This window comes from Gopherus evgoodei, chromosome 4 (genome assembly GCF_007399415.2).
Source record: "Gopherus evgoodei ecotype Sinaloan lineage chromosome 4, rGopEvg1_v1.p, whole genome shotgun sequence".
Lineage (NCBI taxonomy): Eukaryota > Metazoa > Chordata > Testudines > Testudinidae > Gopherus > Gopherus evgoodei.
The window spans coordinates 44,266,356-44,282,641 of NC_044325.1; the positions used below are offsets into that span (position 1 = coordinate 44,266,356).

The following is a 16,286-nucleotide window of genomic DNA, read 5'->3' on the forward strand; positions in this document are numbered from 1 at the left end:
CCACACTGCTGTGTTTATCCCAGGGATAGTCTTGCTGGGTCTTAAAGGGGCACAGTCATATCAATATATCCTACTGGATCATTCCATCTTCACCTGATGCAGGGGGGAGCATGTGTATTCCTGCTCATGCCCACACATGCCAACTGCAGTCTGAGCCTGCTCCTATGGAAATCATGCCTTGGATCCCAACAGGAGCAGGCTCAGAGTTATTACCAGCTTTCTTCATGTCACCTCTACATATTGTCCCCAGACATCCCCTCTGGCTTAACCCAAGTGCCGAGCAGGCAGGAAGGTATAAATATGTGATACAATTAATTAAAAATAATACTTTCCCCCTCTATAGTACCTGCTTCTCAAAGCACCAGAAGTAAATATTAACCAATGCAGTCTCCCAACCCTCCTGTGAGGATGGTCAGTGTCTTTACACTGAACCAAATAACTGGCCCAAGGCCATCAGAGAATAGAACCAGGGTCCTGACTATCTGCAGTCTCTAGTGCCCACTGCATTTCCTGGCAGCTGAGGGGGAGAAATGTGTTAACAGTCTTTTGAAAGGGGGTAAACACCAAGAAGAGAGAGGGGAGTTACTTGGTGTGATATAAGGGAGTGGGGAGAACTAGGAATAATTAGATGAAATCATTAAAATGAAGGAAACTTAGCATGAGTATCTAGATACACTTCTTCACAGTGAGCTCTTCAAGAAATCAGAGCAATCTCTCCAGGGAAACCCTGCCACTTGGGACCTGAAAAACTAGACCAGACAAAACACTAGAAATGTACAGAAGGAAACAGTCCTCCTGCACTGGCTGGGAGATGGAGTGGATGATCTAATAGAATCACGGAAATCAGAGATGGGAAAGACCAATGAACCTTTTATAATCTAAATCCTCTGTCAATTCTGCATTTTTGAGCAGAAAGTCAAACAATTATGGATTTCCTCTTTCCAGAAACTCCTGACTCTGTGGAGACCACATACCATAAAACCATTTTTCTCCCTTTTTGGATTTTGCTTTTAAAATGTGTATTGATTGACTTCTATATAATAATACATAGCATTTTCACAGGACTTTACATAAGTTAACTAATCCATCCACAGAATCCCCCTGCAAACCAGGTCAGTATGATCCTTATTTTACAGATGGGGAAACTGAGGAACTGAGTGGAAAAGCATGCCTTAACTCTCCCAGCAAGTCTGTGTCAAAACTAGGAGTAGAAACTAGGAATTCTGGATACCAGATCTGTTTTCTGATCACCCAACCAGTCTCCTCCTCCCTGGTATAGATTATTATATGCACATATATTATATTACTGTTGAGCTACCTTTATATTATGTATCTAAAATATTACAGGTCCAGTCATAGATCCACTGACATCAGTGGCAAAACTCCCATTGATTTTAATGATGCAGTGCCAGTCCCTATAAGAACAACAGTAAGGAACTCTGCCACTAAAGTTGTTTGGTATTATAAGACATGACAGCAAATAAGTGTCAATAACATGAAATAGCACAAGAGGATACTTCATTCTCTGCAATACTAAATGCAGAGGACCAGGTATCAAGGGGGTCAACCCTACCCCAAAAGTAGGTGCATCCCTCTTAGAAACAGACTGATGTATCCTTCAGACTCCATCCTCTTCTAAGGCAAGGCCATGGAGGGTCAGACAGTACACTGGTCACACCCTCACAAAGTCAGTCACTGGAGAGCTATGGTAGGAAAACATCTAGCCCCAGACATTACACATCCATCAAAGAACAGGCAAGGGTTTAAAATCTAATCTACATTCCTAACAGCACTGGCTGCCATCAGCCTGCCTCCCAAGAGATGAGCAGCAGCACCCCACAGGAAAGCAACACACCCTCCTGGCAAGAGCTTACAATTCATCACTGGCTCATAAGATGGCGTGGCTGAAAGTGAGCAGTGGGAAGTGCTGGCATCCTTGGCTCAAGCATGCTGGACCTGCACAGACAACTGCCGGCTGCTGTTCACTGGGGTTAGGCTGAAGCCGCTGTGCTTTGCCAGGTACAGCAATGCAGAGAGTTATAAGCAGTGCATCTCCTCCCCTCCTCTCCCAGAGGGAACTTGGGGAAATGAAGCTTTAAAGTCAATCCATAAGAATGTGTTTAATTGCCACTGAATTCCCAGTGGCTCACCTTGAACAGACAAGGATGAGGGGAAAGAGCACCACAAGAAAGAAGCCGAGTGCTGCTCAGAGAACACTGCGCAGATCAATAGGCTGAGAGAGGAGAGACAGGCTGAGCATGTGGGGCAGAGGGACCCACCTGTTAAGGGACAAAGGTCTCTCCCCCACCACTTTCTTAAAAGCAGCAAAGAATCCTGTGGCACCTTATAGACTAACAGACGTTTTGGAGCATGAGCTTTCGTGGGTGAATACCCACTTCCTCATATGCATGTCATATTCATATCTGCATATTCACCCACGAAAGCTCATGCTCCAAAACGTCTGTTAGTCTATAAGGTGCCACAGGATTCTTTGCTGCTTTTACAGATCCAGACTAACACGGCTACCCTCTGATACTTGACACTTTCTTAAAGCGTCCCCTCAGGATGGAATAGCTGTCAGAGCCTCCCTGCACTCTGTGACAGGTCTTCATTCCAACTGCACCCTCCTACAATCAACCCAACCTGTTCATTATTAACAGCAATAATTCCCTCTTCCCTCCAGTTGTACAGGCACTAGTACAGTTACTCAGCCACATCACCGGGGGAGGGAGGGATATGCCCCCAGCTGGGGTTCCTTTAGAAGGGGAACGTACGCTATCATGGGTGAGGTTCTCATGGATTGTCAGATTTGCAACTCCAGACAAAATATAACATAAGGACCCTGCCCCTTTAGAGACCGAGGCCTGGTCTACTCTGTGTGTGTGTGTGTGTGTGTGTGTGTGTGTGTGTGTGTGTGTGTGTGTGTGTGTGTGTGTGTGTGTGTGTGTGTGTGTAAAAAAGTTACGCAACTTCAGCTACATGAATAACATAGCTGAAGTTGATGTACTTAGATCTACTTACCACGGTGTCTTCACTGCGGCAGGTCAACTGCTGACGCTCCCTCGTCAACTCCACCTGCGCCTCTCACTCTGGTGGAGTACCAGAGTGAACAGGAGAGTGCTCGGTGGTCCACTTATTGTGTCTTCACTAGACATGATATATCGACCCCCAGTGGATCGATCGCTCCTGAGGTAAGTGTAGACATGCCCTGAAACAAGCCCTCAAAGAACCACATCTTCCCACTTAGCAGAAACAGATTGTCGTCCTTCCTGAGTTCTTTGTAATGGCTGCACCTTGGGAAAGCCAGGGAGGCCCCCGTGCAGTCAGTCTGGAAGCTGCTAGGAGGCCTGGCCCAGCTCAGAGGCAGTGAGAGGTCCCGAGTCCCTGGTACCCACTCTCTTACCTTCTTTCAGCATCCCCACTTTGAGGCATTTCATGAAGCGACAGGCCTGACAGGACTTGCGCCTCCGTTTCGTGATCTCACACTCATTGGTGGCTGGACAGCTATATTCAATGTTCCCTGCAATCAAACACAGAGACTGTCACTCAAGAGGCCTTGTTCCCTCTAACAGCAGGATTCACTATCATGGCCAGGGTACAATACCTCCTGCCTGCACTGGGTAATACCCATTATGCCCTCTGCACTACCCGCGTGCGTGCTGTCCATTCATTCATTCACACACTAGGGGGACTCTGACTGGTTGATGACAACTCCCATCTGTGAAAATGTTTGGGGTAACCACACAGGCTGGGCTCCTTTGTTAGAAAAGCAAAATGAAAACATTAAATAAAAAGCCATACTAGCAGGTGGAATTAGAGTAGAAGCCCAGCCTGCAGCCATGTAGCGTCTCTGAAATGCACAGCTTACCAGTCTAATCAACGCACCTGGCATTATGATTGGCACATATCCCTTACTATTATCACCGTGTCCCCAGGAGCCCAACCCATGGGTAGTATTCCATTTGCTGCCCTAGTCTCAGCCTTTTCTGTGATCATAGAATATCAGGGTTGGAAGGGACCTCAGGAGATCATCTAGTCCAACCCCCTGCTCATTGATGATTTTGTTTCCCTTGGGGCTTTGGGACTCTTACTGATCTTTCCCACCTTTTGTTTCTGGGGAGCAGGGAGCTGGATAAGGGACTTTTTTTTTCCCCCACTGTCTCACACACTCTGACTCTAAAGGATTATGATCTGGCACATTACAATGGGATAGCAGGGGCAGGGAAGTGCTCGGTCTGAAGTAGGACATTCCTGTGGAATACCCCGGATTTGGTTAAGGGAAGCATAATGCAAACCTTTCTGGTTTCACTTGATGTGCCACCGATGCCCTCTGATCTTGTCTTTGAATTTATATGGAGTTCAAATGAACCCCAAACACAAAGTCAAATTCATCCAAAAATACTGATTTTTTTTCCTGGTTTTGGTTAAAATCACAAGGAGAAACATTTCCAGTGGTTTCCCATGGAAACTATAAACTGAATGCAGATCTCCTGAAACTTGGCCACTGGGCTTGGCAAAAGGTACATGGCTCTCAGCAAACCTGGCCAGAGAGTCTGGTTTCTTAATGAAAACCGAACCTGGTTGTGTTATAAACAGGAACCTCTCCTGAGGACTCTGCTCCAAAGAAGGATGGAGGCTTCCTGCTGCATTTAAGGGATATTGACCCCATCAGTTCCTACCTCTAGCCCATGAGCTCAGCACACAGAGCCCCCATGTTTTCAGGTGCACCTCTCACTGTCTTCTTTTAGGTCACCTCCCCCTCCAGCTGCCAGGGTCTGGTTCACCACTTGCAAGGCTCAAGGGCAAAGAAAGCATCCCAAATTTATTTCTGGCCACTTGGCACACTATCATGAAGCAAGAACACAACCTCAGATTTGGGTACAATGACCTGAAATGAGGATGTCAGTGTCATAATGCCAGGTCACAGCATCGCGGAACAATTTTTTTAACCCTACTATTAAAGACAGTAACAAACGGGCTGTCTCACCTCCTGCCAAACATTTACAACTGGACAGGATTGTTCAGTATAAGGGCTGAAGAGAGGGGGTTAGCTTGATAGTGATACATCAACAGCAATAATGTATTTAAGGAAGGCAGGCAGCTTTGCATCAGGACTCCCAGGGTTCTATACTCAGTTTTGTAGGGGAAGTTCGTTCTGGTGGGCTAGAGTGGAAATTGAGATTTAGGACTCCTGGGTTCCATTGGTAGCCCTGGGAAGAAGTATTAATTTAGTGTTAGAGCAGAGGGGAGAGGGAGTCAGGACTCCTGGATTCTATAACCACATCAGGGAGGGAGAGTTTGATTTAGTGGGGTTGGAGCAGAAGTGTGGGAGTTAGGACTCCTGGGTTCTGTTTCTGGTTTTGCAGTGGACTTGTATGATCTTCGACAAGTCCCTTCACTCCTCTGTATAATGGGGATGCTCTAATACCCACCTATTGCATGGGGCGGGGTGAGGGGTGAAGTTTAGTTAAATCAACCCCATGTAAAGCCCACTTAATATCTGCATTGAAGAGGGCTAAAAATGGGCAGAGAAGGGAAATTCAAACTGAAGGATTCACCAGCTGTTTATCTCACAATGTTATGTGGGAGAATTTCAGCCCCACACTGGTGACATGGGGCCAGGAGCACTTTAAGCCCCAAAGGCACAAAGACTTGATGTCTGCATGCAGTATGTAGAGCTTTCACCTTCAGATTCTTGTCTTGTAAGCCCTGCACCCTGACAGTGATCTCCAGCATCTCCAGAGTTAAATTTTCAGCCAAGACCCGTCTGCGTGCTCACGGCACTGCCATCACACAGTTGGATCTGAGACACAGACGCTGTGCGGAAGCAGAGAGAGCTGCACAAGCCACTTCCATTCAGTCTATACCTCAGCATTGTACAGCACCTGAATTTTAATAGCCAGCTAAGTATCAAATCTCTGAAAGCTGGAAATTGAGATTCAGGCTTGGTCCTAAAGTAATAAATGAACTCCCACTTCTTTTTCTGTACATTCAGTAAGTTGCAGACCGGAGAGTGCAGAGTCCCTCTCCTCAGGGCTGCACAGCCACTGTGTCCCACATGTGAGGAGATGGAGCAGTAACACCCCAAAGGAGAAGAACATGGCAGATTCATAGAATCATAGAATATCAGGGTTGGAAGGGACCTCAGGAGGTCATCTAGTCCAACCCCCTGCTCAAAGCAGGACCAATCCCCATTCTTTCAGGGAGTTTCCTGTCTTCCTGTTTCAAGCCTCTCTTTCACAAGCAAACCCCAGCCCTCCCAAATGAGGCCCCATCTCCTGCTAAGAGGCCCACAGCACCATAGTGTTATGGGATTTCAGCATTCACCTCATGAGGCAGCAACACTGCACTATGCTGCTATGATGTCTGTGCATCCTTACATCAAAACTTTGTATCAGTGAATGGCCGGGGCTCATCACATTGCAGCTCAAGGTCATCACAGATAGATTAAGGCAAAGGTTCCACTGCTTCACATCACCCCCAATTTGAGGAGCCAATTGTCATATAACAAACTGGGACTGTTCCATGAAGATATCCCAAGAAAGCTCTGACACTCAGACAGAGTCTGTACTAGTCTGTAAATGTACAGTCTGTATGCAAGAGCCAGTACAACAGCCACCGCAGAGCGAAAGGAGGGCGCTCATCTCTCAGACTGACCCTTCAGGATGGGAAGGCAGTAGTCTCTTGCATAGCGGATCCTTCATTTCCTGGCTTCTCTTTTAATTCTATTCATGCTTCTGTGCCCTTTTCTTCCCTGCCACATACCTTGCGTCATCATTTACCCCAGTGCAAAGTATTAAGCCAGGACAGCATTTTATATCCACTTTGTACAGGTGCAAGCATGCAAGCCAATGGAGAATCAGACTCATGCCAGTTCACCCCAGTGTAAAACTCCATTTACTTCTGTGGAATTACACCAGATGTCACTTGGCCCAAATGTGTTCTCTGCTGTAAAACAGAACAAAGTGCAGGGAAGATTCCTTTGCCTAAAATGGCTCTTCATTTTTGGGGGAAGTGAGGAGGACACCACAGAGGAGAGAAAGACGCAGTCAGTGTTAGCCAAGCAAAACTCATCCAAGACAAGCTACTGTCTTCAAAACTTTAGCGAAGTTCTTGGACTTTTTTTTTTCCTCTCAATTTCTTTTATGGGTCCTGCGGCCGGCTGCCAGCACAGCTGAGCTGCTCACGCTGGCTTGTAATTTCTGTAAGTGCCCTGTGATAAAGTGATGAGATTAACTCATCGGAATTCCGGCAGCCTCCCGCTGGCTGGCGGTCACGCTGCCAGCTCAGTCACCACAGACTGGGTGCTCTGGGGAAGAAAGGCTAAAAGAACTCAATTCTCTATGACAGCCAGCGGAGGAGGCTGTGCGTGTCAATGAGCAGCTGCAGGGATGCGTGTTTGTTCCTGCATGGGAGTCTGTCTCTGCATGTGTTTGAATTTGTGGTGAGTGTGTGCGCCCCGTGTGTGTTTAATATTATATGAGCCAGAAGGGAAGAGTAGAAGATGGGTTAACCTAAGCTTCCAAGAAACTGTGTTCTGAACAGTCTCTCATTACAGGGGCTTTCCTCTCTTTAGAACAGTACTTACCTCTGATCCAAACAGACCTGCACATTATTTACATCAGAAATTACTTATGAAACTAAAAGGCAGGAGACGCAGTGTTGTTTAGTGATTAGAGCAGGACTCTGGTTCAGTTCCTGGCTCTGCCATAGACTCGCTAGGGTGGCAGATGCCACTCCTCGGTCCCCTAGAAGCAGGATTTCCCATCAGGATTGGTCTCACATCCATTTCAGATCACACTTGTTCTTCCTTTATTCCGTTTCTCATAACATTAAAGAAGTTTCCTCTCATTTTCTTTCTTTAATCAGAAATAGCTTCAAAATGGCCTAAATATAAGAAATTACTTAAGCAGACAAATTATTTTGTTCAATCAAAGAGCAAGACGTCATATGCAGAATACTGCATCTACACTTTAGCAGTTCTGCATGATCAGGACTGAACAAAGCCATACAGGCTACACTCCCAGATTTCCCAAAATTTGGACAGTTCAGTGGGAAGAAAACTGGATTATTCGACAAGTAACTAAGTCAGATGACACTATCTTTCCAGTTTCCATCAGTGTTTTACTTAGTTACTTTTTATCTTGGGTTCCAGTTTGGTTCCTGAACTTGTTCACTTGGATCATAGATTAGGGTTGGAAGGGACCTCAGGAGGTCATCAAGTCCAACCCCCTGCTCAAAGCAGGACCAATCAAGGTTGTCCACCACAAAAAGAACCTGGAAATGATACAGCAGCACTCTGTACCAGTAAAGCTCTCATTCAGCAGTGAGCTCTTCGCAATAACTCACTCAGATTTACATTAATGCTCATACTATGCGTAAGCAGGGCTGCCCGGGGGGGGGGGGGGGTGGAATGGGGCAATTTGCCCCAGGCCCTACAGGGGCCCTTTCATAGTATAATTCCCAAATCTGGACCTTAGCGTCCAAATTATGGGTACTAGCATGAATTCCCCTAAGCTTAATTACCAGCTTAGATCTGATAGGCTGCCACCAATCAGGACTTAGGTAGAGCGCCTGATAGACTCTGGTCACCCCCAATACCTTCCCTGGGGAGCCCCAGACCCAGATTCCCTGAGTCTCACAACAAAGGGGAATAAACCATTTCCCTTCCCCCCTCCTTTCTTCCTCCCAGCTCTTTCCCGCCCTGGGTACACTAGGAGACCACCGTGATTCAATTCCTTGAAACACAACACAGAGAGATCAAGTTTCTCTCCCCCTTCTCCCAGAGGCAATACAAATTCAAGTTCTGTGAATCTAACACGAAGAGGAAATTTACCTTTCCCTCTCTGCTCTCTTTCCCTTCCCCCCACCAATTCCCTGGTGGACACAGACTCAGTTCCTTTGAGCCTTAACTAGGAGAAAAAAAATCAAGCAGGTCTTAAAGCAAAACTTTTAATAAAAAAAGAAAAAAGGTAAAAGGTTTATCTCTGCAATTGAGATGATAAAAAGTTACAGGGTCTTTCAACTTATAAACAACAGAAAGAAACTTTCTCCAGCAGAAACACAATTTAAGCTATTTCCAGCAAGTACACATCTGCAAATAAGAAAACAAATTAAAAGACTATAACCGCCTTTTTTTCTTACTCACAATTCTGAATAGATAAGAGACTGTAGCAGGGAGATTGGCAGAAACCTGGTTGCACCTCTAGTCCTGTCCAGGACCCAGAGAGAACAAAGCCTAACCCAAAAACACACACAAAGGCTTCCCTCCACACGAGATTTGAAAGTATCTTGTTTCCTGATTGGTCCTCTGATCAGGTGTTGCAGGTCACTGTTTGTTAACCCTTTACAGGTGAAAGAGACATTAACCCTTAGCTATCTGTTTATGACAGGCCCCCAGGAGAATATAATATTCTATAGTTATGCAACTTTTTTTTTTATGGAAGGGGCCTCCGAAATTGCTTTGCCCCAGGCCCCCTGAATCCTCTGGGCAGCCCTGTGTGTAAGTGATGGTTTGCAGAGTTGATTCCACGTTAACCCACTGCTTTTACACACACATCATTTACAGATACATTCCTTGTTTGGATTGAAACCTTATATTCTGCTCCCAGCCCAAGTGCAAATATTTTGTGAAAATACGAGGGAAATCCCTTCAGCCCTGTTCAAGTGAGGTGAGTGTGTCTGGGGGAAATATTCGCTGTGACTATGATTTTCAAAAATAGGAGCCTGAAATTAGGCTCCAAAATTCATATTTTTGTAACTTCTTTTTCAAAACTGGTGAGCACCTTACAGCTCCCAGCTGCCATTTATTTAGGTGTCTAAATATGGATTCAGGAGCCTAACGTTAGAATCTATTTTTGAAAATTTTGACAAGCACCAAAGTGTGCGTTGGTGTAACCTTTCAGACAATGAGATTTTGAGAAAGCAGATTCTATGCAAGTGCACTTTGGTTAACCAAGAATTTCATTTAACCAGATCTCATGCCAGGGAAGGGTGAGATTCTAAACACTTACAAGGCATGATACCATCAAGGGCGTCTGCTGACAGTAGCCACAAATGCCAAGCTTGAGTCACCAGCAGGTCTCTGCTTTGTTTATATTTTAATGCTATCACAGGACTTTAACAAGTAAAATACATTTTTACTAAAGTCCCAGGGAAGATATGCTTCTGCTCCTCAGAGAAAAAGGAAAACCAGGGATATGTCTGAGATGCTGTCTAATTTCAAGGCATCTTCTCATTATGCGTGGAAGGACTGTGACATCAGATATAACTTAGCCAATCACTACAAAGCTGACATTAGTTCACGCAATTTTATTGGTTGTAATGTAAAAGTTGTTCAGAGCTTTCAAAAAAAATCCTATTTCTCAGATGTGACCTTGCAGCTGAGAAAGAACATATAAATCTCTGGAGATAAGTTTACAAAAGGGCTAGTAGGTGCATACACGTGCATGCCACTGCTCTCTACAGGATGGAAGCAGAACTGCTCAATTGTGTGTCTTAAGCCCTATACTGCCAACTGCTAGGGGGAAATTTCCTTTAGCTCAAACACTAGTGGCTTGGATTTTTGGAACAAGAGGATTTGAATTCTATCCTTGCTGCTGCTATGAAATTCCCAGGGACCTCTCTGAGCAGAAAAGCAACAACCACAGAGACCTAGAAGTCCATGGATTTGTTACAAGCACTTTGTTACCACCCTCATAAGGTGGGTGATTAGCATTATCCACATTTGAAGCCTTAAATGGTATAAATTCCAGCTATTCTCCCCCTCCCCCAGAAATTGCATGTCCTGCTATGTCATGCCATAGCTGCTACATTCCACTATTTGTCCTGAGGGTGATCTTTACAGGATCCAGGGCATTCATAGGAGTGGGCTGTCCACTCTGGAATTCACTCTCAGATATATGGCTGATCCAGAATCTGGCCAGGTAAAATATGATGTAAAATGTTTCTCTTTGTCTGTGTGTTTACTAGCTGTAGGTTCTGGTATCTCTTATCATTTAGTACACTGGCTAGATTTGGGAGTTGGAGATCCAGAGTACAGTACAAGCTGATTTTGTGGGGAGGGGAATACAACAACTGACATTTATTTTATTGCCTACCCAGAGCCCTAATTTTTTTCATGACTTAAAAAAAATCAAATATATCAAAATACTAGCCCAAACTAATGAATTAATAATGGCTAGATCAGAGCAAAATTTGGAATTTCCATCATGAGAGAAATTCAGATATTTCAACATTTGTCTGAAATCAGGAAGAAAAGTCAACATTTTTGCAGAATGGAAATTCTGAAAAATTCCAGTTGTGAAATATCAAAACAATGTTTCAAAATTCACAAAATCAAAATGTCTCATTTCAGTTTATTGAACTCACCCAAAAGACTTTGAATCTGGTCAATAATAATCTGCATATTCGGACACTGGCACACTGCCTCATGCAAGCTGTAGTCTGGGAGCCTAATGCCTCCATTCTCCCCTTACGTGCCAGGTTATGTGACTGGACTACATCTCCCACAGTGCACCCACAGTGATGTTACTCCCATGATGCACCGCACACTAAGCCAGAGGGAAATCTGCATTGTATTATCTGACATGTAGAGCCCAACTCACATGAGAATGGGGACGTGAACTACAACTCCTATATGGCAATATACTGATTGGGAAATTCAGTTTAATATTTTGTTACCTCAAATGAAAGATCTCATTTAGATTTTCCCCAGTGGAAAAATTTTTTTCCAGAAAAAACAAAATTTTCCCACCATTTTGTTTTTGGTGGAAAGTGCATTTTCTGTTGGAAAAATCATTAGCTGGAAAATTCGTGACCAGCTCTCATGATAACCACATAGCAACCAGCTTGCCTCTCCTATCCCTCAGCCCATCACCTTCCAGAGACTGAAAGAAATAGACTGCAATGCGTTTAGGAGATGGAAGCAAGCTCCAAAGCTGATGGGCTTTCACAGAAAACACTCTAACAGTCCTTTAAATCAAAGGATCTTCAGCTTGGGCATCTTTGTTTGATCACAGCTATGGCAGTATCATATGGGGAGAGAAGATATGACAAGTAATCCAGACCCAAACCATTTAGAGGTCTGCAGTTTTCAACTCCACTATGAAATCAACAGGGAGTCGGTGCAGCTAGGGAGCATCAGTGACATGTGCTTTCAGCATGAAACTCTGCTTTGCAACCAGAGGCCACATTCTGCATTCGATCTCACTGTTCACAGAAATCAGGATGTAGCACCATGCAGAGAACAGTACAGTAGCATGTTGCTACGTTAGCTCCCCATGTAAAGTGCGCAAAGCAGACAGGTTAGAAATGCTTGTAATGAAGTCATTAATTTTGCAGATTGGGAAATTAAATCACAGAGGGGTGAAGTGATTTGTCCAAAGCCATAAGGGTGTCAGTGTCAGAACTGAGTACAGGATCTACCTGCAGTATCTGTCTATCTAGATTCTTATACCTTGCACATCGCTCTGCTATCTGTGTCCCCAGTCCCAATTCTGTGCTGGAGCTATCAGATAGCACTTCTCTCTGACATCACAGTCACAAAAAAGATGATCTGTGCTAGCAGGCAATGTTAATAGGTTAGACCAAAACACACATCACAAATACATCACACGGGTGCACACAGACAAACGTGCACATGTATATTAAAAAGCCTGGATGGTGATTTAAATTCTCTCAATAGTTATCAAATCTAGTGAATGAAATAAATCTGCAGAATGAATAAGGCTTTTGGAAACCTGTTGGCTGTTTGCTGTGGCTACTGATTTATAGAGAGCCTCTGTCTCTTCCCTCCTACTGCCCCCATCACACTTGAGAGCTCATTCTCCTTTTGCTCAACATGTCCTGCAGCAAAGCCTTCTTTGATCCTGCAATCTGCATATTGCCCTGGCTTCCAAGCAGGCCCCGCTTCTGTCATAAACAGATAGCTAAGGGTTAATGTTCTTTTACCTGTAAAGGGGTAACACCAGTAACCTGAAACACCTGACCAGAGGACCAATCAGGAAACAAAACTTTTTCAAATCTGGGTGAAGGGAAGTTTTGGGTGTGAGTTCTTTGTTCTTTGTCTTGTGTCTGTGCCCTCTCGGCTCTGAGAGTAATTTTTCTATCTCCAGGCTTTCTAATCTGCTGTTTCCAAGTTGTAAGTACAAGGATAGTAAGACAATAGGTTTATACTGGTTTTTTGTATTTACATGTGTGTAGTTGCTGGAATGTTTTAAATTGTATTCTTTTTGGATAAGGCTGTTTATTCATTTTCTTTTAAGCAATTGACCCTGTATATTGTCAACTTGATACAGAGCCTATTTTTAATGTCCTTTTTTCTTTCTTTTTATATAAAGCTTTCTTTTTAAGACCTGTTGGAATTTTTCTTTAGTGGGGACTCTAGGGAATTGTGTCTGCAGCTCACCAGGGAATTGGTGGGAGGAAGAAGTCAAGGGGAAAATCTGTTTGTGTTAGATTTACTAAGCCTGACTTTCATACCCTCTGGGTGAGGGGGAGAGATTAGATCTCTCGCTACTTGTGTTTCCAGGACTGGAAGCAGGGAATCGCCTAGGGTCGTCCAGAGAGGGGAGCCTGGGAGGAAGTAACAAGGAAACAAGGGGAGGGGGTTATTTCCCTTTGTTGTAAGACTCAAGGCATCTGAGTCTAGGGGTCCCCCAGGGAAGGTTTTGGGGAGACCACAGTGAGCTAGGCACTGTATAATTCTTAGCTGGTGGCAGCGGTACCAGGTGCAAGCTGGTAACTAAGCTTGGAGGTTTTCATGCTAACACCCATATTTTGGACGCTAAGGTCCAGATCTGGGAAGAAATGTTATGACATGGTGTGCAGTGGTGGGATAGATAGAATCCAGAAGCCAGTAGGAATATTATATTTTCCTTTTCTCTGCTAGGGGCTTTTAAGCAGAGAGGGTTTGGTTTTAAAAGGAACCAGAGAGGAATTTTTTTTTGTTCTCGCCTGGCAGTAGCTTGCATATTAAGCAAGGAACCATTAAGGAACTATTAAGGGTCTTTTGTGAGACAATAGCACTCCCATTGAGAGTCAAGTACCCAGCACAATACACATGCAAATAAAGTGGTTTTTCTGGTTTACTTTACATTTAAAAGATTAGCTAGAGGAAGAAAGGGAAAAAGGCACTGTTGCTAGGCGGACACCAAGAGACAACAGAGCCAGCAGTTCAGACAATAAACACCAGAGGGCACCCCAACACAAGAAAACAGGAACCATGCCTTCCAAGACAAAAATGGAGGCTGAGGCACAAATCAGAGACGCAGAGCACAAGCGAGATATGGAAAAAAAATACAGGAACTAGAAATAAAACAAAAAGAGATGGAGCTAAGGGAAAGAGAAAAAGAGGCTACCCACAGGAGAGAGTTGGAACTGCAGAGGGAAACCCACCGGAAGGCCCTGGAATTAGAAAAGGCTAAGCAACAGAACACAGCCAATCCTAACAACCCTTCGCCAATTATGGTTCCACAGCACAGGAAATTCCCCACCTACAAGGCAGGTGATGACTCTGAGGCCTTCTTGGAAAATTTTGAAAGAGCCTGTCTTGGGTACAGCATCTCTGAAGACCAGTACATGGTAGAATTGAGGCCACAGCTCAGTGGACCTTTAGCAGAGGTGGCAGCTGAAATGCCTAAGGAGAAAATGAACGACTATAAACTTTTTCAAACCAAGGCCAGATACAGAATGGGGTTAACCCCGGATCATGCCCGTCGGCATTTCAGAACCCAAAAGTGGAGACCAGATGTGTCATTTCCCAAACACGCCTACTATGTTGGAAAGAATTATGAGGCCTGGATATCAGGAACCAATGTTAAATCCATAGACGAACTGCACCTCCTCATACAAATGCTACAGTTCTTGGATGGTGTTCCTGAGGACATAACATGGTACATACAAGATGGAAAACACAAAAATCTCACCGAGGCGGGGGAGATTGGAGCCAGATGGATGGAAGTGGCAGAAAGCAAGAAAGCTACTGTCAAGGGGAACGAATACCCCAGAGGGCACACCGACAATAAACCCTACAACCAAGGGCAACCCAAGACCCTTCCTACAACCCAAGGAAAGCCACAGACACCCTATTCTTCCACCTCACCAGTCTCCAGTAACCCACCTCGACCCAGTGACCAGTCAGCTGGAAGATGCTTTAAGTGTAATGAACTAGGACATATAAAGGCCAACTGCCCAAAGAACCCAAACCGAGTGCAGTTCATTACACCACCATCACACCACAGATCCCCAGGCCCAGATGCCTCTCAAATACCCTTGGAGCGAAGGGAAACTTTGAGAGTGGGCGGAAAGAAGGTTACTGCGTGGAGAGACACGGGGGCACAAGTGTCAGCTATCCACCAATCCTTCGTAGACCCCAAATTCATCAACCCAAAGGCCCAAGTGACAATTTACCCCTTCATGTCACAAGCTGTAGACTTGCCTACAGCTGAACTGCCTGTCCAGTACAAGGCTGGTCAGGAATGTGGACTTTTGCAGTCTATGACAATTATTTCATCCCCATGCTACTGGGGGAAGACTTGTGCATGGCCACGAGGTTAAGGGGCCATTACAGTTGGTGAAGCAGCAATGGGAGGGGTTTACGCCTTCTCCAGGGACTAACATTCTGGACTTTGTAAGCAACCTACAAAACACCCTCTGACACTCTGTAGCCCTTGCTAAAGAAAACCTAAAGGATGCTCAGGAAGAGCAAAAGGCCTGGTATGACAAACATACCAGAGAACGTTCCTTCTAGGTAGGAGACCAGGTTATGGTCTTGAAGGCGCAACAGGCCCATAAGATGGAAGCATCATGGGAAGGGCCATTCACGGTCCAAGAGCGCCTGGGAGCTCTTAACTACCTCATAGCATTTCCCAATTCCTCACTAAAGCCCAGAGTGTACCATGTTAATTCTCTCAAGCCTTTCTATTTTAGAGACTTACAGGTTTGCCAGTTTACAGTCCAGAGAGATGATGTGGAGTGGCCTGAAGGTGTCTACTACGACGGGAAAAAAAGACGGTGGTGTGGAAGAGGTGAACCTCTCAACCACCCTGGAACGTCTGCAGTGGCAACAAATCAAGGAGCTGTGCACTAGCTTCGCCCCATTGTTCTCAGCCACCCCAGGACGGACTGAACGGGCATACCACTCCATTGACACAGGTAATGCTCACCCCATTAGAACACCACTCTACCGGGTGTCTCCTCACGCCCAAGCTGCTATAGAACGGGAGATCCAGAACATGCTACAGATGGGTATAATCCGCTCATCTACCAGTGCATGGGCATCTCCA

General features: G+C 45.0%; 1 protein-coding gene across 3 annotated transcripts in view; it reads right to left on the bottom strand.

The window, feature by feature from the left end:
* ESRRB (estrogen related receptor beta) overlaps positions 1-16,286 on the bottom strand; it is a 179,230-nt gene that overhangs the window by 45,051 nt on the left and 117,893 nt on the right. For all 3 annotated transcript variants that reach the window (XM_030559094.1, XM_030559093.1, XM_030559091.1), the window contains one exon: positions 3,404-3,520. In XM_030559094.1, coding sequence (XP_030414954.1) covers positions 3,404-3,437 — 34 coding nt within the window. In that variant the 5' untranslated portion in view covers positions 3,438-3,520. The remainder of the gene's footprint in view (positions 1-3,403; positions 3,521-16,286) is intronic.